Source organism: Heterocephalus glaber, unplaced genomic scaffold (assembly GCF_053883595.1).
Source record: "Heterocephalus glaber isolate CG9 unplaced genomic scaffold, H.glaber_assembly_v1.0 deba00000122, whole genome shotgun sequence".
NCBI classification, from domain to species: domain Eukaryota; kingdom Metazoa; phylum Chordata; class Mammalia; order Rodentia; family Bathyergidae; genus Heterocephalus; species Heterocephalus glaber.
This window is the reverse complement of record NW_028258138.1, coordinates 83,018,038-83,041,786: the sequence shown is the minus strand read 5'-3', so window position 1 is coordinate 83,041,786 and position 23,749 is coordinate 83,018,038. Positions and strand designations below refer to the sequence as shown.

The following is a 23,749-nucleotide window of genomic DNA, read 5'->3' as shown; positions in this document are numbered from 1 at the left end:
ATACTTTACTTTCCAATCCAATAAAATCTGGTCCCTGTTGTTTGACTTTGTATTTTTATCAGAAAATTATGGATATTTTCATATATTTATCAACCACTTCTATTTCTTTCCCTGTAAACTATTAATGTTATTGGTCCATTTGCCTTTCTCCAAGTTTCTACACCTAAAGGCCAACTCTCGCCATTGTCAACTAATGCACCACCACCACCTGCAAAATAAACAAACTCCATTGTACAGCTATACGTTCACACTATAGTCAGACAAACGCTGAGGGGCAGCATGTGAATAAGTCTTCTTTCCACACAACTGAGAACACACAAGAGTTCACTCAAGAGCACTGAATGGACAAAGTAAACAAATGAGAAAGAAAGAAATAGCACGGATAGGTCTTGAAGGAAAAAATTAACCTAATTCAACAGTGAGTGAAGCAATGTTAGAAACTATCTAATAATGACTGTGTTGCAACACAAAGAAACAGTTCCTGTTAGAAACAACTGATGGCAGAAAATTAACAATACTTATAAGGAGCAGTACAATGAAGCAAAGCCCAAGTGGTATGTTAAGGTAGGAGTGCAGATAGTGTGTAAAAACAAAATCTATGGCCAGAGGAAAAAACAATTTGGAAACATGAATTAAAAGACTATGAAGAGATTAAGTACTTTGGTCCAGTAAGTCTATTTCTATCCTAAGAAAATGTGCAAACCAAGATGTGTAATTACTGCAGCATTAGGTAAAGTAACAAGAAATGGGAATGACCTGAACGGCCCTGATAAAAATTATGCTTTACCGTGTCAAGCAAACTGCCCACCTTACAGGCCTTTCTGGGCAAAACTGCCCCTCCCAGACCTGAAAGGGCAGCCCTGGTAAAGGTGACCATGACCACCGCACACAGCCACAGGGCCACAGACCAACACGTATGTCCACAGGCCACAGACTTAACACCATTGGTGCAGGCTGGCTGACAACCTGTGATGTATGTTCCTGACTCAAAACCGTGAGCTGGGCCAGAATTCTTTTCCCAGACATTCAACTAAGATATAACAAGAAATGTGGCAGGCAGCAAGTAACAGGAATTAATCCAAAGGGGTTTCATACAGACAGAGGCCAGGGCAGTCACAGGTCATCACACAAGTCATGTGAGCAAACCCAACACCAACCGAGGCAGAGACCCTCGGTTTTACCCCATGTACCCCACCAGAGACAGAGGAATCAGTCAGAGAGCGGACCAAGGTCCCGGTAATGGAAGCCCAGACATATGACAACTGCATATGATTACTGCAAGACTCGTCTTCTCCCTACTGTATCCTTTCAATATATCCCATTAATAACGTAATCCGTTGTGACGAGTTCCATTTTAACTCTTTGTTCAACAAATGTTTACAGCACAGCTGTTTCAAATTCAAGCCAACAAATGTCCACTGAGAGCTACTCTCAGCTAGGCACACAGCATCATGTGGCAGAAACAGTGTCCCTGTCATCTGAGGCTAGGGACTCTCCAGAGTAGTAAGAGAGAAGAGATGCAAAGTAAGTTTTTGTTTCAATTTAATTTGTAAAGAGGGGTTGAGATTTTCATTAAAAAATAGTAGACAAAAAAAATGAGCAAAATACATCTACAGTATATGCATTCCTCCTCCATAAAACATCACAAGACCCCACTGAGCCAATTTAGAAAAACTGAGAAGTATACGTAATACACACACACACACCTCACAAAGAATAAATTAAAGTGATACATGTATAACCACTATCCAAGAAAGGAAGATTTCTAGCAACCCTCCTGGAGGGAGTATCACTTTCTTGCTTCTCTCTGTACTTTTCTGCCTCTGTAGCATGCCTGAACAATATAATCTAGCTCTGCCTGCCCTCTGAGTTCTGTAAATGCACTGGTACTGGATGTATTCTTTTTTTTTTTTTAATTCTTTTACTGGTACATTTTAGGTATATAATATGTTTATGTTCATCACTGGGTGCTTGTACCTGTACATGATGTATCTTGGTGTTTTTTTTTTTTTTTTTTTGTACCGGCGATCGAACTCGGGTCCTTGCGCTTGAGCAACAGGCGGCAAAACCACTGAGCTAAATCCCCGGCCCTGAATGTATTCTTCTGTTTTGCTCCTTGGCCCCTGGTTTATCCATGGTGCATGCAACTGTGACCTACTATTTATTAACTCACTGTTAATAACTGTGACTATTTATGAACAATTCCTTCCATGTACCAGATTAATTCATTCTAATGTCAATGGATATTTTGCCCATTATAAACAATGCTTCTCTAACATTCTTGTAGACACCCTACATACAACGATGCATTTCTCTAAAAGATACATACAGAAGGGCTGGGGATTTAGCTCAGTGGTTCTGGCGCCTGCCTCACAAGCGCAAGGTCCCGAGTTCGATCCCTGGTACCAAAAAAAAAAGAAGAAGATACATACAGAAGAGGAACTGATTGGTCATAGAGTATGAATGTCTTAAACTTTGCAATTTAATAATACAAAATTATTTTGTAAAGTAATTGTACTAATTTATATTCTCACTAGCACATGTAAGAATTCCCATAACTAGATATCTTTGCCATCATCAGACAGGTGAGAATTATTAATTTTGTACAAATCTCTTGGGTACGCAGCAGTATATCCTGACTTCAATCTGTATTTCTGTGGTTATCAATGAAACAGAGCCCCCTGTCATATTTTATTCATCATTTAGATTTTTTGTATATAGTGTCTATTCAAGTCTTTCGTGTAATTTTCTATTAGTAATCATTTTCTTATTGAATTATAGACATTTTATATTCTGGATACTAGACTTGTGTCAAGCATTCACATTACAATGATCTTCTTCAACTCTATGGCTTGCATTTTCACTTTTAATACACGTGAGGGAGCTGGGGTTAAACACAGAGCCTCTCACATGCTGGCAAGTGCTCCACCACTGAGCTGCACCCCCAGCCCTCTTAACACAATTTTCAGGGAAGTCTCTAACATTAAAATAGTCCAATTTATCACTAAGATCTTCTTTTATGGTATAATAACTTTAATTTTTAATTCTGAAATAATTTCAAGCTTAAAATAGTTGTAAGAATAGTTACAATGAATTCTCATATACCCTTTTCCAGATATAACATTTCCCAAATGTTAATATTTTATCCCATTTGCTTTATCCTTTTCTCTATATATACATACGTACTTTTTCTGAATCATTTGAAAGTTGGAGGCATGATTTAATTCCTCATTAGCATTTCCTTTAAAACAGCCATACATGACCACGGTGTGATTACCAAAACCTAGAAATATTAATAAAATACTTTTATCTAATCTATAGAGCTTATTAAGATTTCTCCAACTGTTGGACTAGTATCCTTTATGGAAAAAGAAAATCCCAAATTACATGTTTAGTTATCATATCTCTTTAGACTTATTTAATCTGGAATAGCTCTTCACTCTTTGCCTTTGAAGATCTGATTCTTCAAAAAAGATTAATAGAACATAAAAACTTCCAGCATGCAGAAGGCAGGAAATAATAAAGATCAGACAAGAAATCAGACCAAGAAATTGACCTCAGAAAAACAACAGAATTATGAATGAATGAAATCAAAATGTGGCTCTCTGAAAATGATCAGTAAAACACAAGACACTCTATCAAGAGAAAGAAAAGGAAAACCACAAACTACCAATATCAAAAACAAAAGGAGTATCAGCACTAATCCTACAGATCCTAAAAGAATAATGAAATGCCACAACTCAATGCACATAAATCTATAAACCAGGAACTATGAAAACACATCCAAGATGAACAATATCACCAGAACAGTCCTTTACCTATTAAAGAAATCAGAAGAACAGTAATAAACCTTCTGAAAAGAAAACTCCAGATCCAGGTGGTTTCACTGGCAAATTCTAACACTCAAAGAGGCAATGATTGTAATTCCATTTGATCCTGACAGAAAAGGACAAAATACTTCCAAACTCATTTTATGAAACCAGCATTACAATGATACCAAAACTAGATAAAAATAGTACAAGGAAAAAATATATACATTAACACCTTTAGTAAGCACACGTGCAAAAACAATAAATTAGCATATCAAATCCAATCACAATAGTAAATACCATGAATAATAAAATACAATAAACCAGTGGGCCTTATATCAGTCACACAAGGCTGATTCAATTTCAAAAAATCAATCCCCATTATCTATCATATTAATGATATTAATAATCTAAAGAAGAAAAAACACCTGACCATATGAATGGACACAGGAAAAGCATTTGACCATTCAATATCCTTTTATGATAAAAAAAACTTTCAGCAAACAAAAAATACAGGGGAAATTTCTCAACCTTATAAAAGCACCCATAAAAGAAGTAAAAAAAAGGGCTGGGGATTTAGCTCAGTGGTTCTGATGCCTGCCTCACAAGCGCAAGGTCCCGAGTTCGATCCCTGGTACCAAAAAAAAAAAAAAAAAAAAAAAAGGACAGAAAAGAAGTAAAACAATAAAACTCTAGTACTAGAAGTCCCAGCCAATGAACAGATAGGTAGGCAGGCAGGCAGGCAGGCAGGCAGGTAAAAGCAGGCAAGCAGGCTGGCTAGCTAGTTTGGCTGGGCGTGGTGGCGCACATCCCAGCACTTGGAAGGCTTCAGGCAGGAGGATCACTGCAGGTTCAAGGCCAGCCTGGGCTACACAGTGAGTTCAAGACCAGCCTGAACTACACAGGGAGACCTTGTCTCAAAAAAAAAAAGCTTGCCTGCTTGCTCCTAGAGCTATCAAGGTCATGTAAAATCAACATACAAAAATCAGTAGCATTTCCATATTCTAGCCATGAACTGGAAAATGAAATTTTAAAAAGTACACCATTTAGTACAGATTCAAAGAATTAAATACTTAAGTAACAAAGCATGTATAGGATCTATATATAAAAAACACTGATGAAAACTCAAAGATGTTGGGCCGGGTTAGCTCAGTGGTTCTGGCGCCTGCCTTGCAAGCGCAAGGTCCCAAGTTCAATCCCCGGTACCAAAAAAAAAAACAAAAGAAAAGAAAACTCAAAGATGTAAAAAGATAGATGACAGACAAGTCACATTCATATTTAGAAGTCTCAACATTGTAAAGATATCAATTATTCTTGAATTGATCTACAGATTTAACAGAAAGGCAATCAAATTTCTAGCAGGATTTTCTTTTTTGGTAGATCTAGAGAAACTGATATAAAACAAATGGAAAGATAAAGGAACTAAAATAGCCAAAACAATTGTGAAAAAAAGGAAAGAAAGTTGAAGGAACTCCACTACACAATTACAAAACTTACTTAAAAATAATCCAGGGCCGGGGATTTAGCTCAGTGGTTCTGCCGCCTGCCTCGAAAGCGCAAGGTCCCAAGTTTGATCCCCAGTACCAAAAAATAGTAATAGTAATAATAATAATAATCAAGACTGTAATATTGAGGCAAAGGAATAGATACATGGATCACTGGAACATAATTCAGATTCCAGAAACAGACTCACATAAATACAGCCAAATGTTTTTCTAATTTCTAATTGACACATAAGAACTGTGCATATTCATGGGTGCCAATGTGACAGCTTAACACCTGTATGTATGTAACACCGAATGGTCGAATCAGGGCACCAGGCACACCTCACCGTTCCCACCTCTGGGTTAGGAACGCTGAAAAGCCTCTTCTAGCTATTCTGATACAGCCAACTGATTTCTGAAGGTGAAAAGGCAATCCAGTGGAGAAAGGATAGCTTTTCATCAAATGGAGTAAGAACAGCTGGAGATTCACATACAAAAATAAACCCTTTCTATGTCTTACAAAAAGTAATTCAAAATGAATCACAGGATATAAATCTAAAACACACACAAAACTCATGAAATATACAAAAACATCTACAAGAGGAAAAACAAAAACCTGAGGAATTTGTGTGCCGAAATCTAGGGAGGAGAAAGAGAAACCACTCAGCACTGAAGTCCCTCTGTCCCAAGAGCACCTGCTGACAGACAGAGACAGGGTAAACCAAGCCGCATTTCCATGCTCTTTGGGGCTCAGGAGACAAAGATGAAAGTAGAGTGTGCCAGAATGGAAGCTCTGATAAATCACCCCTCATTTAAGCTGAGACTGTGAGGACAAATCCATCAAATATGAAAGCCCTGGAATAAAAAAATATCCCATGTAGACTCATCCTTGGGTCTGCAGCATCTGATTTAGAAAACCTCAAGCCTAGCGCTTGGATTAACACAGTCCCCAATCATGCAACTTAAGTAAATCAAAATCCCCTTTTAGAGCAAAAAACACCATTCTGGACCTTGAATTATTCCTTAGTCATTTTTCAAGTACCCAGAATCAATAATATTTACACAAGTAAGAATTCATGAGAATCAACATAATGACCAAATGTAAGAATTTAAGGATGGGTTTAAGAGCAAATTAGACATGACTGAGGATAAATTAGCAAATGGGATTCCAAAAAACAATCCAGAATGCTGCACTTAGCAGACAAAAAGATAGGAAAGACAAAAGAAAGGGAATTAGACACAATGTTCCAGCATTCTCTAGCACAGCAGGGTGACTATGGTTTACAACATTTATTATAGAGTATATCTCAAAACAACAGAGCAGGGCCAGGGTAAAGTGCTTCCCCACATGTGACAGGCTCTGGTTTCAATCCCCAGCACTGGAGTAAAAAAGCATTTGAAGGTCCCCAACACAAATGATGAACTATGAGGCAATAAAAATTGTCCTGATTTGATCATCTCACATTGTAGACATGTACCAAATTAGCACACCGACCCTGTAAATACATACAATTATTATGTCAATTAAAAATAAAAAGTCAGAAATCCTAACATATATCTAATAAGGTCAATGAGAAAGAGGTAATATTTGAAGAGTAACAATTTAAATTTTTCCAGAATTGATGAGAAATCAATTCACAGGTTCAGAAATTTCAAAAATTCCAAACAGGGTTAACTCAATCCACAGATACATAGACTCAAAATAGACAAACTTCAGAAAAACAAAATCTAAAAAACTCTAATTGTTGGTTCTTTGGAAGTTATCATTGTTAAGGCTGGGGATTTAGCTCAGTGGTGCCGCACCTGCCTTGCAAGCTCAAAGTCCTGAGTTCGATCCCCAGTACCAAGAAAGAAAAAAAAGAAAGTTATCATTGTTTATCTGGCTGCTTTTTAAATTTTCAGGTGACTTCTCGACAAAAACAAGAGTGTGCTGAAGACAAGAGTGCTGACAGGTCATGGCACTGAGAAGCCCACACCCCTCTGCCCAGCAGAACTCTCCAGGGGAAGCCAAAACACTCCATGCACTGTGCACAGGAAGGTACGGCATCACCTCCCAGATGCCAACAGATTGGACAACGAGATCCCAGTACAGATACACAGCGGGACCATACTCAGCCACACAGAAGAAACGAATTCTGTCATTTGTGGCTACAGAGATGACCCAGGAGACACTGTGTTAAAGGAAAGGCATAAGGCACAGAGATGCGAGAGCCTGCAGGAGAAGCTAAAGCTGATCTCACCCCTGGGGACCAGAAGAGAGGCTCCCAGGGCAGGAGAGTGGAGAGGGCAAAGGACGTAGAGCAACACCACACGGACACACCGCCAGGGCAGATATGTCTGCAAGAGTCACACACCACGTGCACACTTCACAAGAGCTACCAGAGAAGATTTTCAATGCTCTCAACACAATAAACAGTAATTTTTGTTCTTCTGTGGGGTACTGTGTTTGGTTTTTGTTTTGGTTTTGTTTTTGTGGTACTGGAGATTGTACCCAGGGTCTTCACACTGAGCTATATCCCCAGCCCATTTTTAGATAAGTTATTAAGTTTCTCAGACCGGGCTCAAATTTGTCATCCTCCTGCCTCAACCTCCCAGAGTGATGGGATTACAGGCTGATAACATCAGGCCTGGCTAGAAATGATAAATGTTTGAGACAACAGAAATGCCAATTACTTGGATTTGATGATTACACACTATAGAAGTGTGAAGTATCACACTGCACCCCATAAATAAACAGTTACTCTGTGTCAACTAAAAGTACAGTCATAACCATATTTCAATGATAGACCACATGAGGTTGATCAAAAAGTACAGTGAATGTTTCCATTTTTAGAAATGTATTACAGTAAAATTACATTGCTATTCATCTCCCCGCAAAATCCTCCCCCTTACTTATCCCACTGCTCTTGCCACTTTCTGAAGCAGTCCCGGAGTCCTCTTTCTTGAGGGTCTTGAGTTGTGCTGTTGTGGCTGCGTTGGTGTCCTGAACCAATTCAAAATGTTTCCACCTTTCATGGTCATTCTGACTTTGGGGAAGAGCCAGAAGCTGCTCTGTGCCAGATCTGGTCAATAAGGCAGATGAGGACACACTGTGATTTTTTTTTGGTGCTGGGGATCGAACTCGGGTCTTTCTGCTTACAAGGCAGACGAAGGAACCACTGAGCTTAATCCCTGGCCAACACTGTGATTTTTTTTACAAGCCTGCCTTTCCACTGGATGGGACTCAGCAGCAGCCTTCACCATATTTTTTATCACACCTAAAAGACACTCAGGAAAGAGGACTCCATAACTGCTTCAGAAAGTGGCAAGAACAATGAGGGGGACTGTTGGCAATGTCTTATAATAATAAATGTTTTTAAACATTCACCATATATTTTCATCACCCCCTGTATGACTGTGACCACATACAATTATATTATCTAATGACACTGAAACTGTCTTAGTTTATATTAATATACTCTGTGAAGTTCATACAAAGATGAAATTCCTAACAATCATTTCTCAGATTGTATCCTCACTATGTGATGGATGATTTTTTTTTTGAGACAGGCTCTTGCTATGTACTCCAAACTGGCCTTGAACTCACAGCAATCCTGCTGTCTCAGCCTCCCAAGTGCTGGGATGACAGGTGTGCACCACCATGCCCAACTGAAAGTTTACATTCTTAAATACATGTCAGAAAGACTAAAAGACAGGCAAAAATCTCAAAGAGTTTAGGTGAAAACAGAAAAATTAATCCAAATAATGCAAAGGAAGGAAGTAACAATGTTAATGAAATAGAAAATAAATATACAATGGAGAAAACTAGCAGCATTTAAAAGAAGATTTTTTTAGGGCTGAGGATATAGCTCAGTGGCACCGTGCCTGCCTGGCAACTGCAAGATCCTGAGTTCAATCGCTGGTACAGAAAAAAAAAAAAGAAAGAAAGAAAAGAAGATTCTTTTAAAAAGATCAATGAAGTTGGTAACCTCAGCAGAAGAGAGAAAAGGCACAAATGTCCATTGGCCGTAATCCGAACATCAGCAACACTACAGATGCTGCAGGCCTGAAAAAGATAGGAAGCTGGTGTGAACAATTCCACATTCATAAATCTGAAAATCTGCACAAAAGGAGATGACATTCTTAGAAAAATAACAACCCAAAATTCACACAAGGAAATAAGTACAAGTGCACGTAAAGAAACCAACACTTGATAAGCTTCCTCCTGAGCCTCTGACCCAGCTACCACCATCACTTCAAAGGAGTTTCATTTCTGCGTTGTACCACTATGAATAATTTTACCTTTCTTCTGCACTTCTGAATTATCTACAAGAATATATATAATTGTGTGTGTGTGTGTGTTTTTCCAGTACCAGGGATCAAACTCAGGACCTTGTGCTTGCCAGGCAGGCTTGGTGCCACTGAGCTACATTCCCAACCCAAGAATATATAACTTTTTAAATTTTAAAAAGAAGAAAAAAATGAAGGCTTGGGAGCCTTGGGCTTGTTCTGATTCTTTTTTTTTTTTTTTTTTTGGTACTGGGGATTTGAACTCAGGACCTTGCGCTTGCAAGGCAGGCAGTGGAACCACTGAGCCAAATCCCCAGCCAGGTTTGTTCTAATTCTGTCACAGGTCTAGCTGTGTGGCCTTCATTAATCTTTCTTCCTCATCTATAAAAGGAAGGTACTAGACAAGATTTTAACTGAAAAACAACACACAATGGTATCAGCCATACCATTTTTAGAAAATTGCCATGTGTTTTATACACAAATCACATGCAAATGACACTACTAAATACTACCAGAAAGAAAAGTCACAGTTTCATTATTCCGCAGCCAAATCCATGGCTCTGGCAGCTGCTCCCAAGTGTGACTGACTGCTAACCTCACTTGTCACCTTGACTGGACTGGGAGTCACCTCTCATCAAGGGTCTCTCCGGACTGGGAAGAGCTGGGTGGGCTGCTGGGAGGCAGGGCCCAGGTGGGGGCCTCTGCTTCCCGGCTGCCAGGAGGTGAGCAGCTTCCCTCTGCATGCCCTTCTGCCTCACACAGGTCTGACAGAATGGGGCCACTGATGTGAACCACAGGCCTCCAAAGCAGGAGCCTAAATCAACCTTCCCTCCTTCAGTGGTTTCACTCAGGCATTTGGTATTTGGTCATGGCAATGGAGTTTCTCGTTTTTCCTTTTTTTTTTTCTTTTCTTTTTTTGTGACAAGGTCTCGCTATGTAGCCCAGGCTGGCCTTGAACTCACACCAATCCTCCTGCCTCAGCCTCCTGAGTACAGGGACTACAGGAATGCGCCACCACGCCTGCCCAATAAAACTGACTTTATGACTGAAAACAGCTGCCCTCCGACAAGAAGTACAGTACTGTTTAAAAACATGCTGACAGGGCCAGGGACGCTTCTTGTGCCTGCCCAGCAGGCACAAAGCGCTGGTTGGACCCCAGCACCACACAGTGTCTTCCTGAAAGTGGTCACTGTGTTCATGTGAGAATGCTGTGTTACACCAAGTGCCCATCCCATTTATCAACTAGGTGAACACTTTTTCACACCAGGTTCTGTTCTAGGTGCTAAAGAACAGCAAGCGGTAAAGAATAGTCAAGCTGGGCATGGTGGCACACGTCTGTAAATCCCAGCACTCTGGGAGGCTGAGGCAAGAGGATCTCAAATTCAAGCCCAGCCTGGGCAACTAGCAACTTAGCAATAGAAGTTGGTTTATATTTTAACCAGACCTATGTAGGCAGTGAGACCGTGGAAAAACCTTCTGCCACAACCCAGGAAGGAAATGACAATGCTCACACAGTGGTGGGGACAGCAGACAAGGGGAGGAGCATCAGATGCTGGGCTTGCTGGAAGGTACGGCCGACAGCTTGGCTAACCTAAGGTGGTACGGGGTACAAATGGAGGAGAAAACGTAGATTCCAAGGGAACCGGAAAAAACTGGAGCTCCTGTTCATTGATTTAGAGAAGGCTGGAAGGGACAGTGCCATGAGGCTGGGGACTCCGGGACAGAGATGTGCAAGGACTGCTGGCCGGACGAAGGAGAACAACTGGGAGGGAGAGAACTGAAAGAGCCAAATGAAGAGCGTGCTCTACCACAGAGGGGCAGGCCAGTGGGCACAAGGGTGGGGCTCCAGCAGGTCCACCCCGCTGCCTTCGGGCTGAATGGCATCTGCTGCAGTGGCGTTGAGGCACTGTGGACACACTTACCACAGCACCTTGGTTATAACCAGCAGCACAAGCCAAGGAAGGGGGCCTGCTGGACACCTGCCGTCGGTCCACATGAAAGGGACAACAGAGGGGACAAGCAGAACCACAGTAACCTCCATGCTCCTGCTAACCAGAATCTCTTCAACACTGATGAAGTCCAGACCAGAGAGGATGTGATGAAACTGCGAGCATGTCATGAAACCAGAGTCACCACTCCTAGTGAAACACGGGCATTCTGTTCTTGAACTACAGCTACCATACAAGCCACGTGCACCCTGAACTCAGCCGGGGCTTCACATCAGTCTACGCCCACTTGCGAAGCGCCTTATGGTCTCATTTCCTGTGTTTCTCCTACAGTCACAGGAGGAAAACATCACTGATAATTTAGCATATTTCAGCGTTATTACTCTTGGGAAGGACTCTACTTAGAAGAAATGGAAAAATGGACCGTGTAAAAGGGTATATGATTTATGCCCCTCAAGTCACCCCACCAAATTACCATGTACAGTGTTTAGAGGAGGCAGGCTCTATTCAACAGATCCCTTTCCACCTACTAACCTCTCTAGCAGAGGGATTATTAAGCTAATTGTCATATTTTTAAGTGTTTAGAATTGGGGAACAGTACGGAAGCCCTCAGCACTCCTGAAATGAGAAGGTTTGAGAGTTAAAAGTTCAGGCAAAAGGTTCCACATACACACACGTCCCAGAGTCTCACCAGCTCTGACAGGAAGGACAGTCAAGCCACTGTGGAAGGTGAACCCCTCCTTTAATAGTAGGTCCCATCTTCTTTCATCATGAATCAGGGGTGCGGAGCAAAAACATAATGCAAAAGAATTCTACAAACGCAAAGACTGAAAACCCTAAAATTTCTACTAAATTTTTGGTTTTCAAACATGTTTTAAAAATAACTGGCAAGCTAGACAAGCCTTACTAAATCTGAATTGCAGACATTCTCCAGTGTTGCCCCCTTTTAAATAACACTTTGCTTTCTTAGGAGGAAATTACATTGGCCAGGCATGACTTGTTTTTCCACTAAGCTAGTGTGGTTGTTAACCAACATCCTGTGCTCTTTATGATGGTTAAATACTGAGACTCTGATTTGTTCTAAAAATCTCCCAAGATCCAAGTTAAGACTATTTGACTTCAAAAATCCTTTAAATATCCCAAATCCTAAGACAAGAAACCGAAGTACAGACACTGAGGAGGAAAGGGCCTGCTGAGGAGGCCAGGAACACACCACAGTGGCCTCCTCCCCACAGCACTGCCACTGGCCCAGGCAGCCAGGTGCTCGGGGCACAGCAGCCATGAGCCCAGAGACCCACTACTCCTAGACCGACAACTTCAAAACTGCTCTCGCCACTCCACAATTCCACTCCATTCTCTCAGCCCCCCAAAATCTCTAAGGTCCAAATAAGACTCATTCAAGGTCTAAATACTTAGCACCTAACTTAGGAACTTCATTTTACAGATGAACACCCTAAAAATGTTTAAGTGATGTAGCCAAAATCATAGGACACTTGCTCTTCCCTTCCCTTTTCAGGGAAAACGTTACTCAAAACTGTGCCACTCGCTGCTTCTGGGTGGCACCTGGGGCTTCCCACCCAAAGCGGGAAGGGCCCTTCCAACTCACACAGCCTCACAGGTTCGAGCGTGACACAGGGCAGGCCTCTGTTCACAATCACGTGCCTGGATTCGGGTAACAAAGCAGCTATTCCCCGAGCATAGGCCAGTTTCTCTTGGGATCAAAGCCTCCTAAACTCTGGGCTTCTATCTTGTCCTTTACTCTCAAGACAAACAGATGGATGAGCTGCTACTCACAGTAATAACCAGCCATGAAGAAGCATTTTTCTGTCCAACATCTTGATACCCCTCTCCCAAAGTAGCCTCTTATTCCACCTGAATTCTCACAAGAGCTCAAGCACCTAGTAACAGACATCACAAGGCTGCCCCTCAGTGGTTAAGTACATTTTAACTATCCTATAGATTCCCAGATTCCTACAGTTTTTAATAAACTCCCTGAAATCAGGATTATCTTTTCGGTTTTTCAAAAACCCCCCAGAGGCTAATACATCTATGTGTTCAACAAACATTTGCTAAATGCATAAGGAGACTGATTATTTATAAATTATGGTACTGGCATAATTCTAAGATGAAATATTCTACTATAGAGAGTTAAAGCATATCTAAATGCCAGAAAAGAGGTCCTGTAGCTGGGCCTACAATCCCAGAACTTAGGAAACTAAGCCAGGAGGATTGCTACAAGCTCAAGGCCAGCTTGGGCTACACAGTAAGACCCTGTCTTGAAAAACAAACAAACAAAAAGAACATTAAATGAATGGCCTTTTTCATTCAGACTAACCTCCTGTTTGTACTTCATAAAAACAATAAAAGAAAAAAACAATAACAACAGCAAAAGCCAAATGTCAGAATGCCAGGTGCAGCGGTGCACGCCTGTAATTCCAGTGCTCAGAGAGCCTGAGGCAGAGGGACTACAGTGAGTTTGAGGCCAGCCTGGGATACTTAGTGAGACCCTATCTCAAAAACTCAGAAAGAAAAAGAGAAAGAGAGAGAGAAAGAAAGGAAGGTCAGAAAACTGATGTTTTCCTAAAAAGCTATGAATAATATTTGCAAATTATAAACAAAAAAAATTTGCAAATTATGTTCTTTAGCATTAGCATTCTAAGGGTATTTGCTATTTAATGAAGTTCAGAAGTTAAAATGCCATTGTGACTGGGTGTGGTGGTGCATGCCTCTAATCCCAGCACTTGGGACGCTGAGGTAGGGGAATCACTGCAAGTTGAAGGCCATCTTGGACTACATAGTGAATTCAAGGCCAGCCTGAACTGCATAGTGAGACCCTGTCTCAAAAAAAAAAAACCCGAAAAACAAAAAACTGCCATTGTGAAGAGAAGAGTCACCCCATAATTTATCCTTTATATCATTCCTTGGCTTTCTTTGTTCTTGCCATCAGAAAGCCCCACACCTGTCTTTCCAAATATCAATCTTCCATGAAATTGTTTATCTTCCCCACTAGATATGCTCTCTTCCAACTGCCTAATGTAATAATTGTGTACATTTTTTTTGGTACTGGGGATCGAACTTGGGACCTTCCGCTTGCAAGGCAGGCGCCAGAACCACTGAGCTAAATCCCCGGCCTATATGTGCATTATTTTTAATCTCTCCCAATATATCAAACGCCATAAGAGAAGAAATACTTATTTTTGGCATTACTGGAAAGTGAACCTAAAGCCTTCTCACTGAGCTAACCCCAGCCCATTTTACCCTTTATATTGAGATAGGGCTCATCAACTCACTGCACTGCCCAGGCAGGGTTCAAACTCATGCTTCAGCCTCCCAGAGTGCTGGAATTATAGGCATGCTCCACCACTCCTATAAGACTTCCTAATTTGTGCAAACTCTGATCAAGGCGTTGAATTCATGACAGACTTGGAATAACATCAATGGCCCTGTAAATGTGAAAATACAGCTGGCACCCCATATGGCCAAATGGGGAAATTTTTGAATTATATTAATGATCATCATGTACCATCATTATTTTAATTAATATTTTAATATTTATTTTAAGTTTTTTTAAAATTAAGGAATACTTGTCAAGAAAGTAATAACATAAGTAATGAAAAATTTACCATATCAGCTACATAAAGCCTCAAATCATTCACTTCTCTAAAGGGTAGTTAGAAACACCTTAAAGGCAAAATAAAGTGAATGAGTTCAGGAAACCTGTTATCGTGGGTGACCCACTGGCTACTGCTAAGCAGATTTTCCCCTATACGATGGGTGTCATGAGCCCCATATAATACATTCACTTAATGTAGGTTAAGTAACGAAACTTTTTATACGTTTTAACATTTTAAAAGGTGGGCAACATAAATATAAAACTAGTACGGTATCTGACCTTGTTTTTGGGAAACTAACACATCAATGTCTAGTACGATGGAAGTGGTTGCCCAAGCTTAATAACTAAGAAGCATATGTGTTGCTTAGTAACAATAAAGGCTGTCTTCACAGGCGCACACTTATAGGGAGGCTGAGGTGGTACTACTGGTAATCGCCAAGTGGCACAGGTGCATGGAATGTGTGATTCACGCAGGTTTGGACCGGGCTGTGTGCAGCAGGTGCAGATGGCAGTCAGCACTGCCCTGCACCCTGTCCGACACGGCCTCCCTGGTCCCCACATACCCACCTTCAAGAGCCTCACAATAAGACCAACAAGTCACACAATGTTATAAGTTTATGGTCACCTGGGGCCACACATAGCTCAAAGCCAAGGGCTGCACACACCTGCTTCATAGCAACCACGTCTAGAAGGCACGCATGCACACACATACACACACACAGAAGAGGTTCCAAGGCCCACTGTCAAGAAGGAAACCTCCTACTGAGGAGAGCCTACCACAGGAGTGGTCACAAGACCCTCATTCCAGTCCTGCCTGGTCTCTTTAGTCATCAGATTCAGCCCAAAGTGTTTTCATCTGATTGCTATAAAAATCAAGTGACTAGAGGGGGAGGGGAGGGGGAAAGGAAAGAAGGGAAAGAAAAGAAGGAAAAATGGAAACAAAGTTTTTGTAAATAGGGAAGGAAGGGGAATGGGGAAAAGTAAGAACCAAAATATATCATGTACAGGTACAAATTCCCAATGATGAATGTGATCATAACATATACCCAAAATGTACCAATAAACTTAATGAAAAAAAAATCAAATGGCATCCTCTCAGAAGAATTTCACTTTTTTTTCCAACTATATAAATACAGATGTTCAAGGTGTTTAGTTGACTCTACAGTGCTGGGAAACAGCTTCTCGCTTTTTTTTTTTTGGTACTGGGGATCAAACTCTGGTCCTTGCGCTTGCAAAGCAGGCGGCGAAACCACTGAGCTAAATCTCTGGCCCAGCTTCTCACTTTTTAAAGCAAAGGTGTTTTCACAGAGCCCAAAAGATCATTTCTAGTTCATGGCAAAATTATAGCTGGATAAGTGCACTCATAACTAAGGTACCAAAATGAGATGATGCCCAAAATGGGTTCGTATTTGCATTTACCAAAGGGCTAAAATAACAGTGTTACAGGTAGGCATCCTAAACCAGGTAAATTCTGAATTGCATTTGAGAAGATAAAAAGCAAGAGCTTTCTTGTTGCCACGTAAAAATGTAGCTTAAAATAAGATCAGTTTGTAACAGAGGGTACAGGTAAGGAGTACATATAATCAAACACGATGTCAAAGACAGCAGAATACCTGACAAGTATAAATTTCCTTAACACAACTATTACCAACAACTAACTACTACATATCCTTAAACCATGAGTAATGTGATGAAATGGTGAAGAAAATCATCCTAGCAGCTGTGTGGAGGATGAGCTGATGACAGCTGAGTGTCAAGAAGCCCATGTGGAAGCTTGAGTCACATTAAGTAACACAAAGAAGGCTTCCCCATAAGGTGGCAACTATTGACAGGAAGAGAGTTAGTCTGTCAGCCACTGCAGAGTCAGCCAGACTTGGTGACAGGCTGGATTCGGGAGGTGGGGAAAGATTATAAACGACTCCCAGGATCTGGTCACAGATGGCCTACAGCATAACCACACCTGCAAAGCACCAACAGCTCCTCCATGGGCCTCCCCAGGCCACATCTGACGCTGTCTGACGGAATCCCAGCCCTTGTGGCAGCAGTCAACCACCACACCAACACATTGACAGCGAAAAACACCCCACAGCCAAAGGTTCCAGATTCGTCTCCTGTGGAAGAAACCTGCTCTTCTCACTCTAGGGAACTTCTCTCTCCACACAATTGGGCAACAGAAAATTTTCTTCTATCCTCCAAAGATTGTGTAAGCGCAATTCTATACTGGGTCTTTTCAGTCTCATGTACACAAAACACAAATGCCACCATTGATTTTGACAGGTGTAACGATGTCGGGTGAATCCTATTTTCAAAGGATTCATTCTAAACTGGAAGAAAGCCAAGTTGATCACATTTAAAAACGAATATGGCCCAAAAGCAACCTCATGGGGTTATTTTCAATGAATCGCAAAACATTAAAATATGGATAAAATCTGTTCCAGAATGCACTGCTACATAATGATTCTGCAGTTTTGCTGGACCTTTTTTTTCCTTGCAGTTTTAAAAACATGCTGCTGGTAAGCAGGCATCAAATCAAAGGGTTCCCCCTTGTCCAAAAACCACTTAACTAACGCTTTTTCCAATTTTATCAAGCAGAATACTTATCAATAACAACAAGCATTTAACTGAAATCTCGGTGCCTGCAGTTCCTTCTAAAGAGGACCATATATAAATTCAAATTTTTTAAGCTCATGTTAATCCATAGAAGTCTGGTAAAAAGCTCTAAGGGCTTGGTTGGCACATCCAAAAAGACTGATGAGTCCTATTTCCTTGAGAAACCTAGTTCATCCATGAAAGAGAGTCTAAAATGTCAGGTTTATATTTTTCTCACACATGCAAGAACACTGCCATAAAATACGCACATTGCTTTCGCTGAAAAAAAAAAAAAAGGAAAAACAAAAACAAAAAAACAAAAAGGAACCTACCTTGCACACAGATTAAAATGTAACCTAGCAGGGTTGCCCAAGTGCGCCCTCGTGATGCTAAGAGCTCTCCAGGCCACGGTCCCTGCAACGCCCGCAGCCCGTTTCGGTCTGCGACGTCCCGGGAAACACCGAGGCTGGACCCGGAGACCGAGGACACAGGCGCCCCGAGGACGGGGGGTACCCAGGTCGCCAGGAGCCTCCCGCCGGACACCGTCCCTTATCCTCTGGCGGCCGGGCGCCTCCCTGGCGGGCACTCGGCCGCCACCCGGGCCCCAGGGCCCCGCACCCCGCTCTCCCGCGGCCCCCACTCGCGCCCCGCAGCCGCTCACCGTGAAAGGGACGTCCCCGACGCTGCCCACCGAGTAGCAGTTGTCGCCGGGGTTGACAGCCCCGGTGAGGACCTGGTGCAGATGCATCTCCAGACCGCGCCGCGCTCCGGGACCCGCCCGCGCTCCCTCAGCGTCGTGCCCGCCCGCCGCCGCCCCCGCGCTCGGCCATGAAGGTCCTCGCGGCGCCGGTCGCTCTCGCCTCGCCGCGGAAGTGCCCGGATGCTCCCACGCCGCCGCGCCGCCGCCTGTGAGGAGGACGAGGAGGATGGCGAGGACGAGCCGAGGAGCAGCGGAACGGAGCCAGGCGCGCGCACGCCCACCGCCGCCGCCCGCGACGGCCGGGGAGGCTCGCGCGCGCAGCCGAGCCTGGCCGCCTCCGCCCCGCCTGCGCCTGCGCGCGCCGCGGTTTCCAGGGCAACTGCGCGCCCACCCTCGCGCCGGGGTTGCGCGCGCAGCCTTGCGGAGTTCCTTGGGAACCCCGGGCCCGAGAGCCGCGCCGCGGACGGGGACGCGCCCCTGCGTGTCTAACCCGCGACCCGCGCCGAACCCCGGACCTCGGGGAAGGACGCTACGGTCCTCGGAAATCCCGCCCGGCGGAGTCCGAGAGCCCTTCGATCTCTTTTATTTATTTTTTTTTAATTTTTATTTTTTGGTACCGGGGATCGAACTCGGGACCTTGCGCTTGAGAGGCAGGCGGCGGAACCACTGAGCTAAATCCCCGGCCCCATCGATCTCTTTTAAAGTGCGGTGCCTGAGAGGTTTTATCTGACATCTTACAGCTACTTAGGGAAGCTGAAATCGCCTGAAAGCAAGTTATTTTTGCTGCCACCTCTTGTCACGACTAGTCTGTACCTCTCAAGGGGCCCTCGACACTTTGTACACACGGGTGATGTCGGGAAGTGGCAGGATTTCTCAGGCCTGTGCTTCCCTTGGGTTAATACGGGATCGGACTCTGCTCCAGGTCGGTTCCGTGCAAAAGGTGGAATGATGCTGTGTGAAGGTCGCAGGAGCAGGGAAGTGAAAGACAGCGAGACGGGGCTGCCTGGAAGGCAGGCAGAACGCCCGGCCTTTGTCCGGTTGAAACGCAGAAGTCCGTGCACCGCCGCCCAAGAGGAAGGATACTGTTGACTCCATGTATGTGTATGGAGACAAGCTGACATCAGCGCTGGGCGGAATTGTGACGGGCTGGGGGGTGGGGGACATACTCCCTTCAAGTAGAGAAGATAGAGGGTTGAGCTAAAGGAACGAAGATCAGATTAGATTCACGAAGATCAGATTAGTTTCACGTGGGAGGCAGATGTCCTGGGATACAGGGTGGGGGAAAGCACTAAGAGTTAAGAGATAGCCACAAAGTCTTTGCCTCTTTCTCTGCCACAGTGTGGAGAGTCATCACTCCCTCTTACAAGTCCAGATTTCTTTCTAGATCCCTGGGGATCAATCAGATGTTTGTAAGCAAAAACTTTATGTATCAGATGTGCTTTAGGAAAATAGCTTTGAAGCATTTAAGAGAAGGGCAGTAAAGATCGGAGGCAAAGATCTGGTGTAGTTGGTAATCTGTTCGGTGGAAAGGGGAGTTGGGATCAAAGATAATTCCCAGAGACCGATGGCATTTTCCTTTTCATTTAGTGACACAACTGCCCCCCCCCCCCCGCCAGTCACCCAGAGTAAAATCCTCTGAGCCTGTAGTGGCCTCTCTGGCCCCTTCCCCCACGTCCTCAGGTTCCTCTGAAGGTTCCCAGTTCATGCCCCTCGCCATCTCTACAGCCCTCACAATTCAACTACCTAACAACTCCGACTGGTTTGACTGCCTTTTGTCCTTTGCTCTGCAATCTATTCAGAGAAACCGTTTGTTTGTTTGCTTGTTTGTTTGTTTTCAATGCTGGGAATGGAATCCAGGGCCTGGCACATGCTAGGCAACCGCTCTGCCCACACTCTTCCCCCCCCTCAACCTCCAAAATATGTCTTTCAAGGAAAAATTCCTCTGCTTAAAATCCCCTGCCACACCTTATCATTTAAAGTCTAAATTCCTCAGTTTAGCTGACAAACCCGTTCAGTCAGCTTCTGCCGAGTCATTCTGATTTGTCTCAAACTGTTTCCACATACCTGCTGCTCTCCAGCCCCCTGTTACATCGTTTCCAGAACATCCTGTGTTCTGTGTATCCTTGCCTTCACTCGTGCTCTTTGCTCTATCTGGAATCCCTCCCCTTGTTGATGACATTTTAGCTCAGAAGTCACCTATTCAGCATAACCTTTCTTGACCACCCCCAAGCACCTTGAGGCTTCCTCTGCTGTAAAACACACATACCACAAGTGTCCCAAAGCAATATAAAACATTTGCTTTTACCCTGTCACTTTCTCTACTAGAGTCATAGATAGTTCGAGTCAGGGTCAGTAACTGCACCTGAATCTTAATGCTTTATCTGCTGACGTGTAAGACTTGAGTGTGAATAATAACATACAATTTTGCAAGGAAAATTTATGGGGTAAAAAAAATATATATACCTTTCTCCAGGTGCAGTGGCACATGCCTATAATCCTAGCTACTCAGAAAGCTGAGGAAAATGGATTGCAGTTTCCAGCCCAGCTTGGGAAATTTAGTGAGACTCTGTCTCAAAATAAAAAAAATAAAAAGGCCCAGGGAAGTAGCCCAATGGTAGAGCACTTAATTAGCATGCACAAGACCCTAGGTTCAATCTCAGCTTCTGCAAAAATAAATAAAACCCACTTTTATTATACAAGTATTTATTTGTATCTGTAAAAGTGTTTCAATTATGTTAGAGTAGTTTTATGGAGATCATATAAGTCAGTATTCTGTTGTTAAATGTGATTTATAGGAAGCCATTGTTTTGAACTGAGTGCTTATGCTAGGCCCCAAGAGACCAGAACAAATCAGAATGAAGCCACTCAGGGTGAAGTTCCACATCACCAAGACCAAACTGAGTTGTTTGTCTGACCTTTTGAGAAATCAGGAGAGTGAGAGATACTAGCCGGATAATAGCTAACCAGTGTTAGCAGTCACAATAAGGAACCTGCCCCCCGACTTCCACCCCCCACCCCCAACCTGTAAAGGAAGTTTGAGGGAGGAAATCCCTTGTAGCCTGGGCCTGGTGGTGCAGGCCAGCAATCTCTGCACCCAGGAGGCTGAGGCAGGAGGATTGCTGTGAGTTCCAGGTCAGCCTGGGCTACATAGTGAGTTCAAGGCCAGCCTGCACTTCACAGTGAAACCCTATCTCAAAAAAAAAAAAAAATCATACTAAAATTGCCAAAATTCCACGTTATTTAACCCATTTCACAATGGGCTCTTGTTTTAGAACATTCCACAAACTTTTGACCCACTCACACAGCTATGAGACTCTGAGCCTCTTCCCTCTTCCCCTCAATATCAACTCAAAACAGGAAGGCTGCTCCTTTCTGTCCTCATGATTCCTTCACACGACTTCTTGATAACTACACCTCAAAGTTGGGACTAGCTAGTCAAATCACCTGGAATTGCAGCTGAGTCTTTTATTGTCCAACCTGAGTAGCCAAAACAAGTCTCCTTGTCCACCAGGTCAAGGACCACATTTTTTTTCTTTTGTACAGGGGATCGAACTCGGGTCCTTGAGCTTGCGCAGCAGGCGGCGAAAACACTAAGCTAAATCCCCAGCCCAAGGACATTTTGACAGCCCACGATTTCATTTCTTCCTTGTCCATCTTACTTTTCTCATGGACCTACAATTAAACCAGAGATTTAAAAACGTCAATTTCATGTCGTTAACAAAGCATGCTAATATGATTGATTGTATTATATGATTTCTCCTGCTTTAATAGTAACAAATGCTGTACCTTTTGGGTTGGATATAATGGCACATTGAATGTCACAGGGACTCAGCTTCCCTGTGGTAATTGTATAACGTGTGTACACTAGTTATCTGTTACTGAGAGTAAAAATGACCCCAAAATTTAGTGGCTGAGAAAAGCAATAACCAGTCATTGTCTCATAGTTTCTGTGGGTTAAGAATTCAATAGAAGTGGGCTGGGGATTTAGCTCAGTGGTGCCGTGCCTGCCTGGCAAGTACAAGATGCTGAGTTTGATTCTGGTACCAAAAAAAAAAAAAGAATTCAAAAAAAAATAAAAATTCAATAGAAAGTCAGCTTTCTAGAATAGACATTCTAGTTCAGAATTTCTCATAAGGTTTTAGTCAAAATGTCAGGAAAAAAAATGTCAGCTAGATGCTAAATGAGGAACTAGACACAAAAGACCATATATTGTATAATTCCATTTCTATGAAATTTCTGATAAAAGAAATCTATAGTCACAGAAGATAGGTTAGTGGTTGCCTGGGGCTGAGAGTGGAACAGAAAGTAACTGCTAATGGGCCTAGGGTTCCTTCTGGGCAGAAATGTTCTAAAATTAGATTGTGGTAATAGTTGAGTGATTCTGTAACTTTACTAGAAATCATTGACTTGTGCACTTGAAATCAGTAAATCTTATGGTAAATAAATTATAAACTCAAAGCTACTTAGAAAATAAAACAAAAATAGCTAGATCTGGAGTCACCAACAAGCTCAAAGACTTGCTTCCAAAATGGCTCCCTGTCTTGGCTGGCAAGGTGATCCTGGCAGTTGCCTGGAGGACACAGTTCTTCACTATGTGATCCTCTTCACGAAGTTGTGTGTCCTCAAGGCATGGTACCTGGCTTCTCCTAAAACCAAATGATGGGAGAGATCAAGATAGAAACTGCAATGTCTTCTGTAACCTAGCCTCAGAAGTGAGTCACCATTACTTCCACCATATTTTATTGGATATACAGGCCAGCCATAGTATAGTATGGGAGAGTATTTCCCAAGAAACTGCAGGTTAGGAAGAGAGAATCATGGGGAGCCATCTTAGAAGCCATCTTGGAAGCCATCTTGGAAGTGTGGCACTGGTATGTACCACACAGAACTCAAGGATTTCATCTTCAGGAGTAGGGGGCATCAGTTGTATCATTCTTACTGTTACTATGGAAATAACTGGAATTTCTACTTATAAATCTGGAGCATCATAATGCTGGTCTTTAATATATGTTATCAGCCATTCATCATTGAACTACTCAACATTGAGTGACTCAAGTAATTCTGATTGTTTGAAAGTCTTAATACCCATGTTTTTAAATATTTCTTCTGGTTGGGGGGGTCCTTACAGTTTCCTTATAGATATTGAACACTGGGGCTGGGGATTTAGCTCAGTGGTTCCGGCGCCTGCCTCGAAAGCGTAAGGTCCCGAGTTCGATCCCCGGTACCAAAAAAAAAAAAAAAGATATTGAACACTTTAAGCTACTACTTTCTTCAGTCAATAGCAATAGAAAGGCTGACTCCCATTAGCAACTCATTTTGCATTCTTTTTTTTTTTCCTG

At 42.7% G+C, this 23,749-nt stretch overlaps 1 protein-coding gene across 4 annotated transcripts in view; it reads right to left on the bottom strand.

Moving 5' to 3' along the window:
• The window catches only part of Dmxl2 (Dmx like 2), a 141,566-nt gene extending 122,886 nt beyond the window's left edge, over positions 1–18,680 (bottom strand). For all 4 annotated transcript variants that reach the window (XM_004835407.4, XM_004835409.4, XM_021261156.2 and 1 more), the window contains exon 1: positions 18,372–18,680. In XM_004835407.4, coding sequence (XP_004835464.2) covers positions 18,372–18,458 — 87 coding nt within the window. In that variant the 5' untranslated portion in view covers positions 18,459–18,680. The remainder of the gene's footprint in view (positions 1–18,371) is intronic.
• Positions 18,681–23,749: the final 5,069 nt, after the last annotated feature.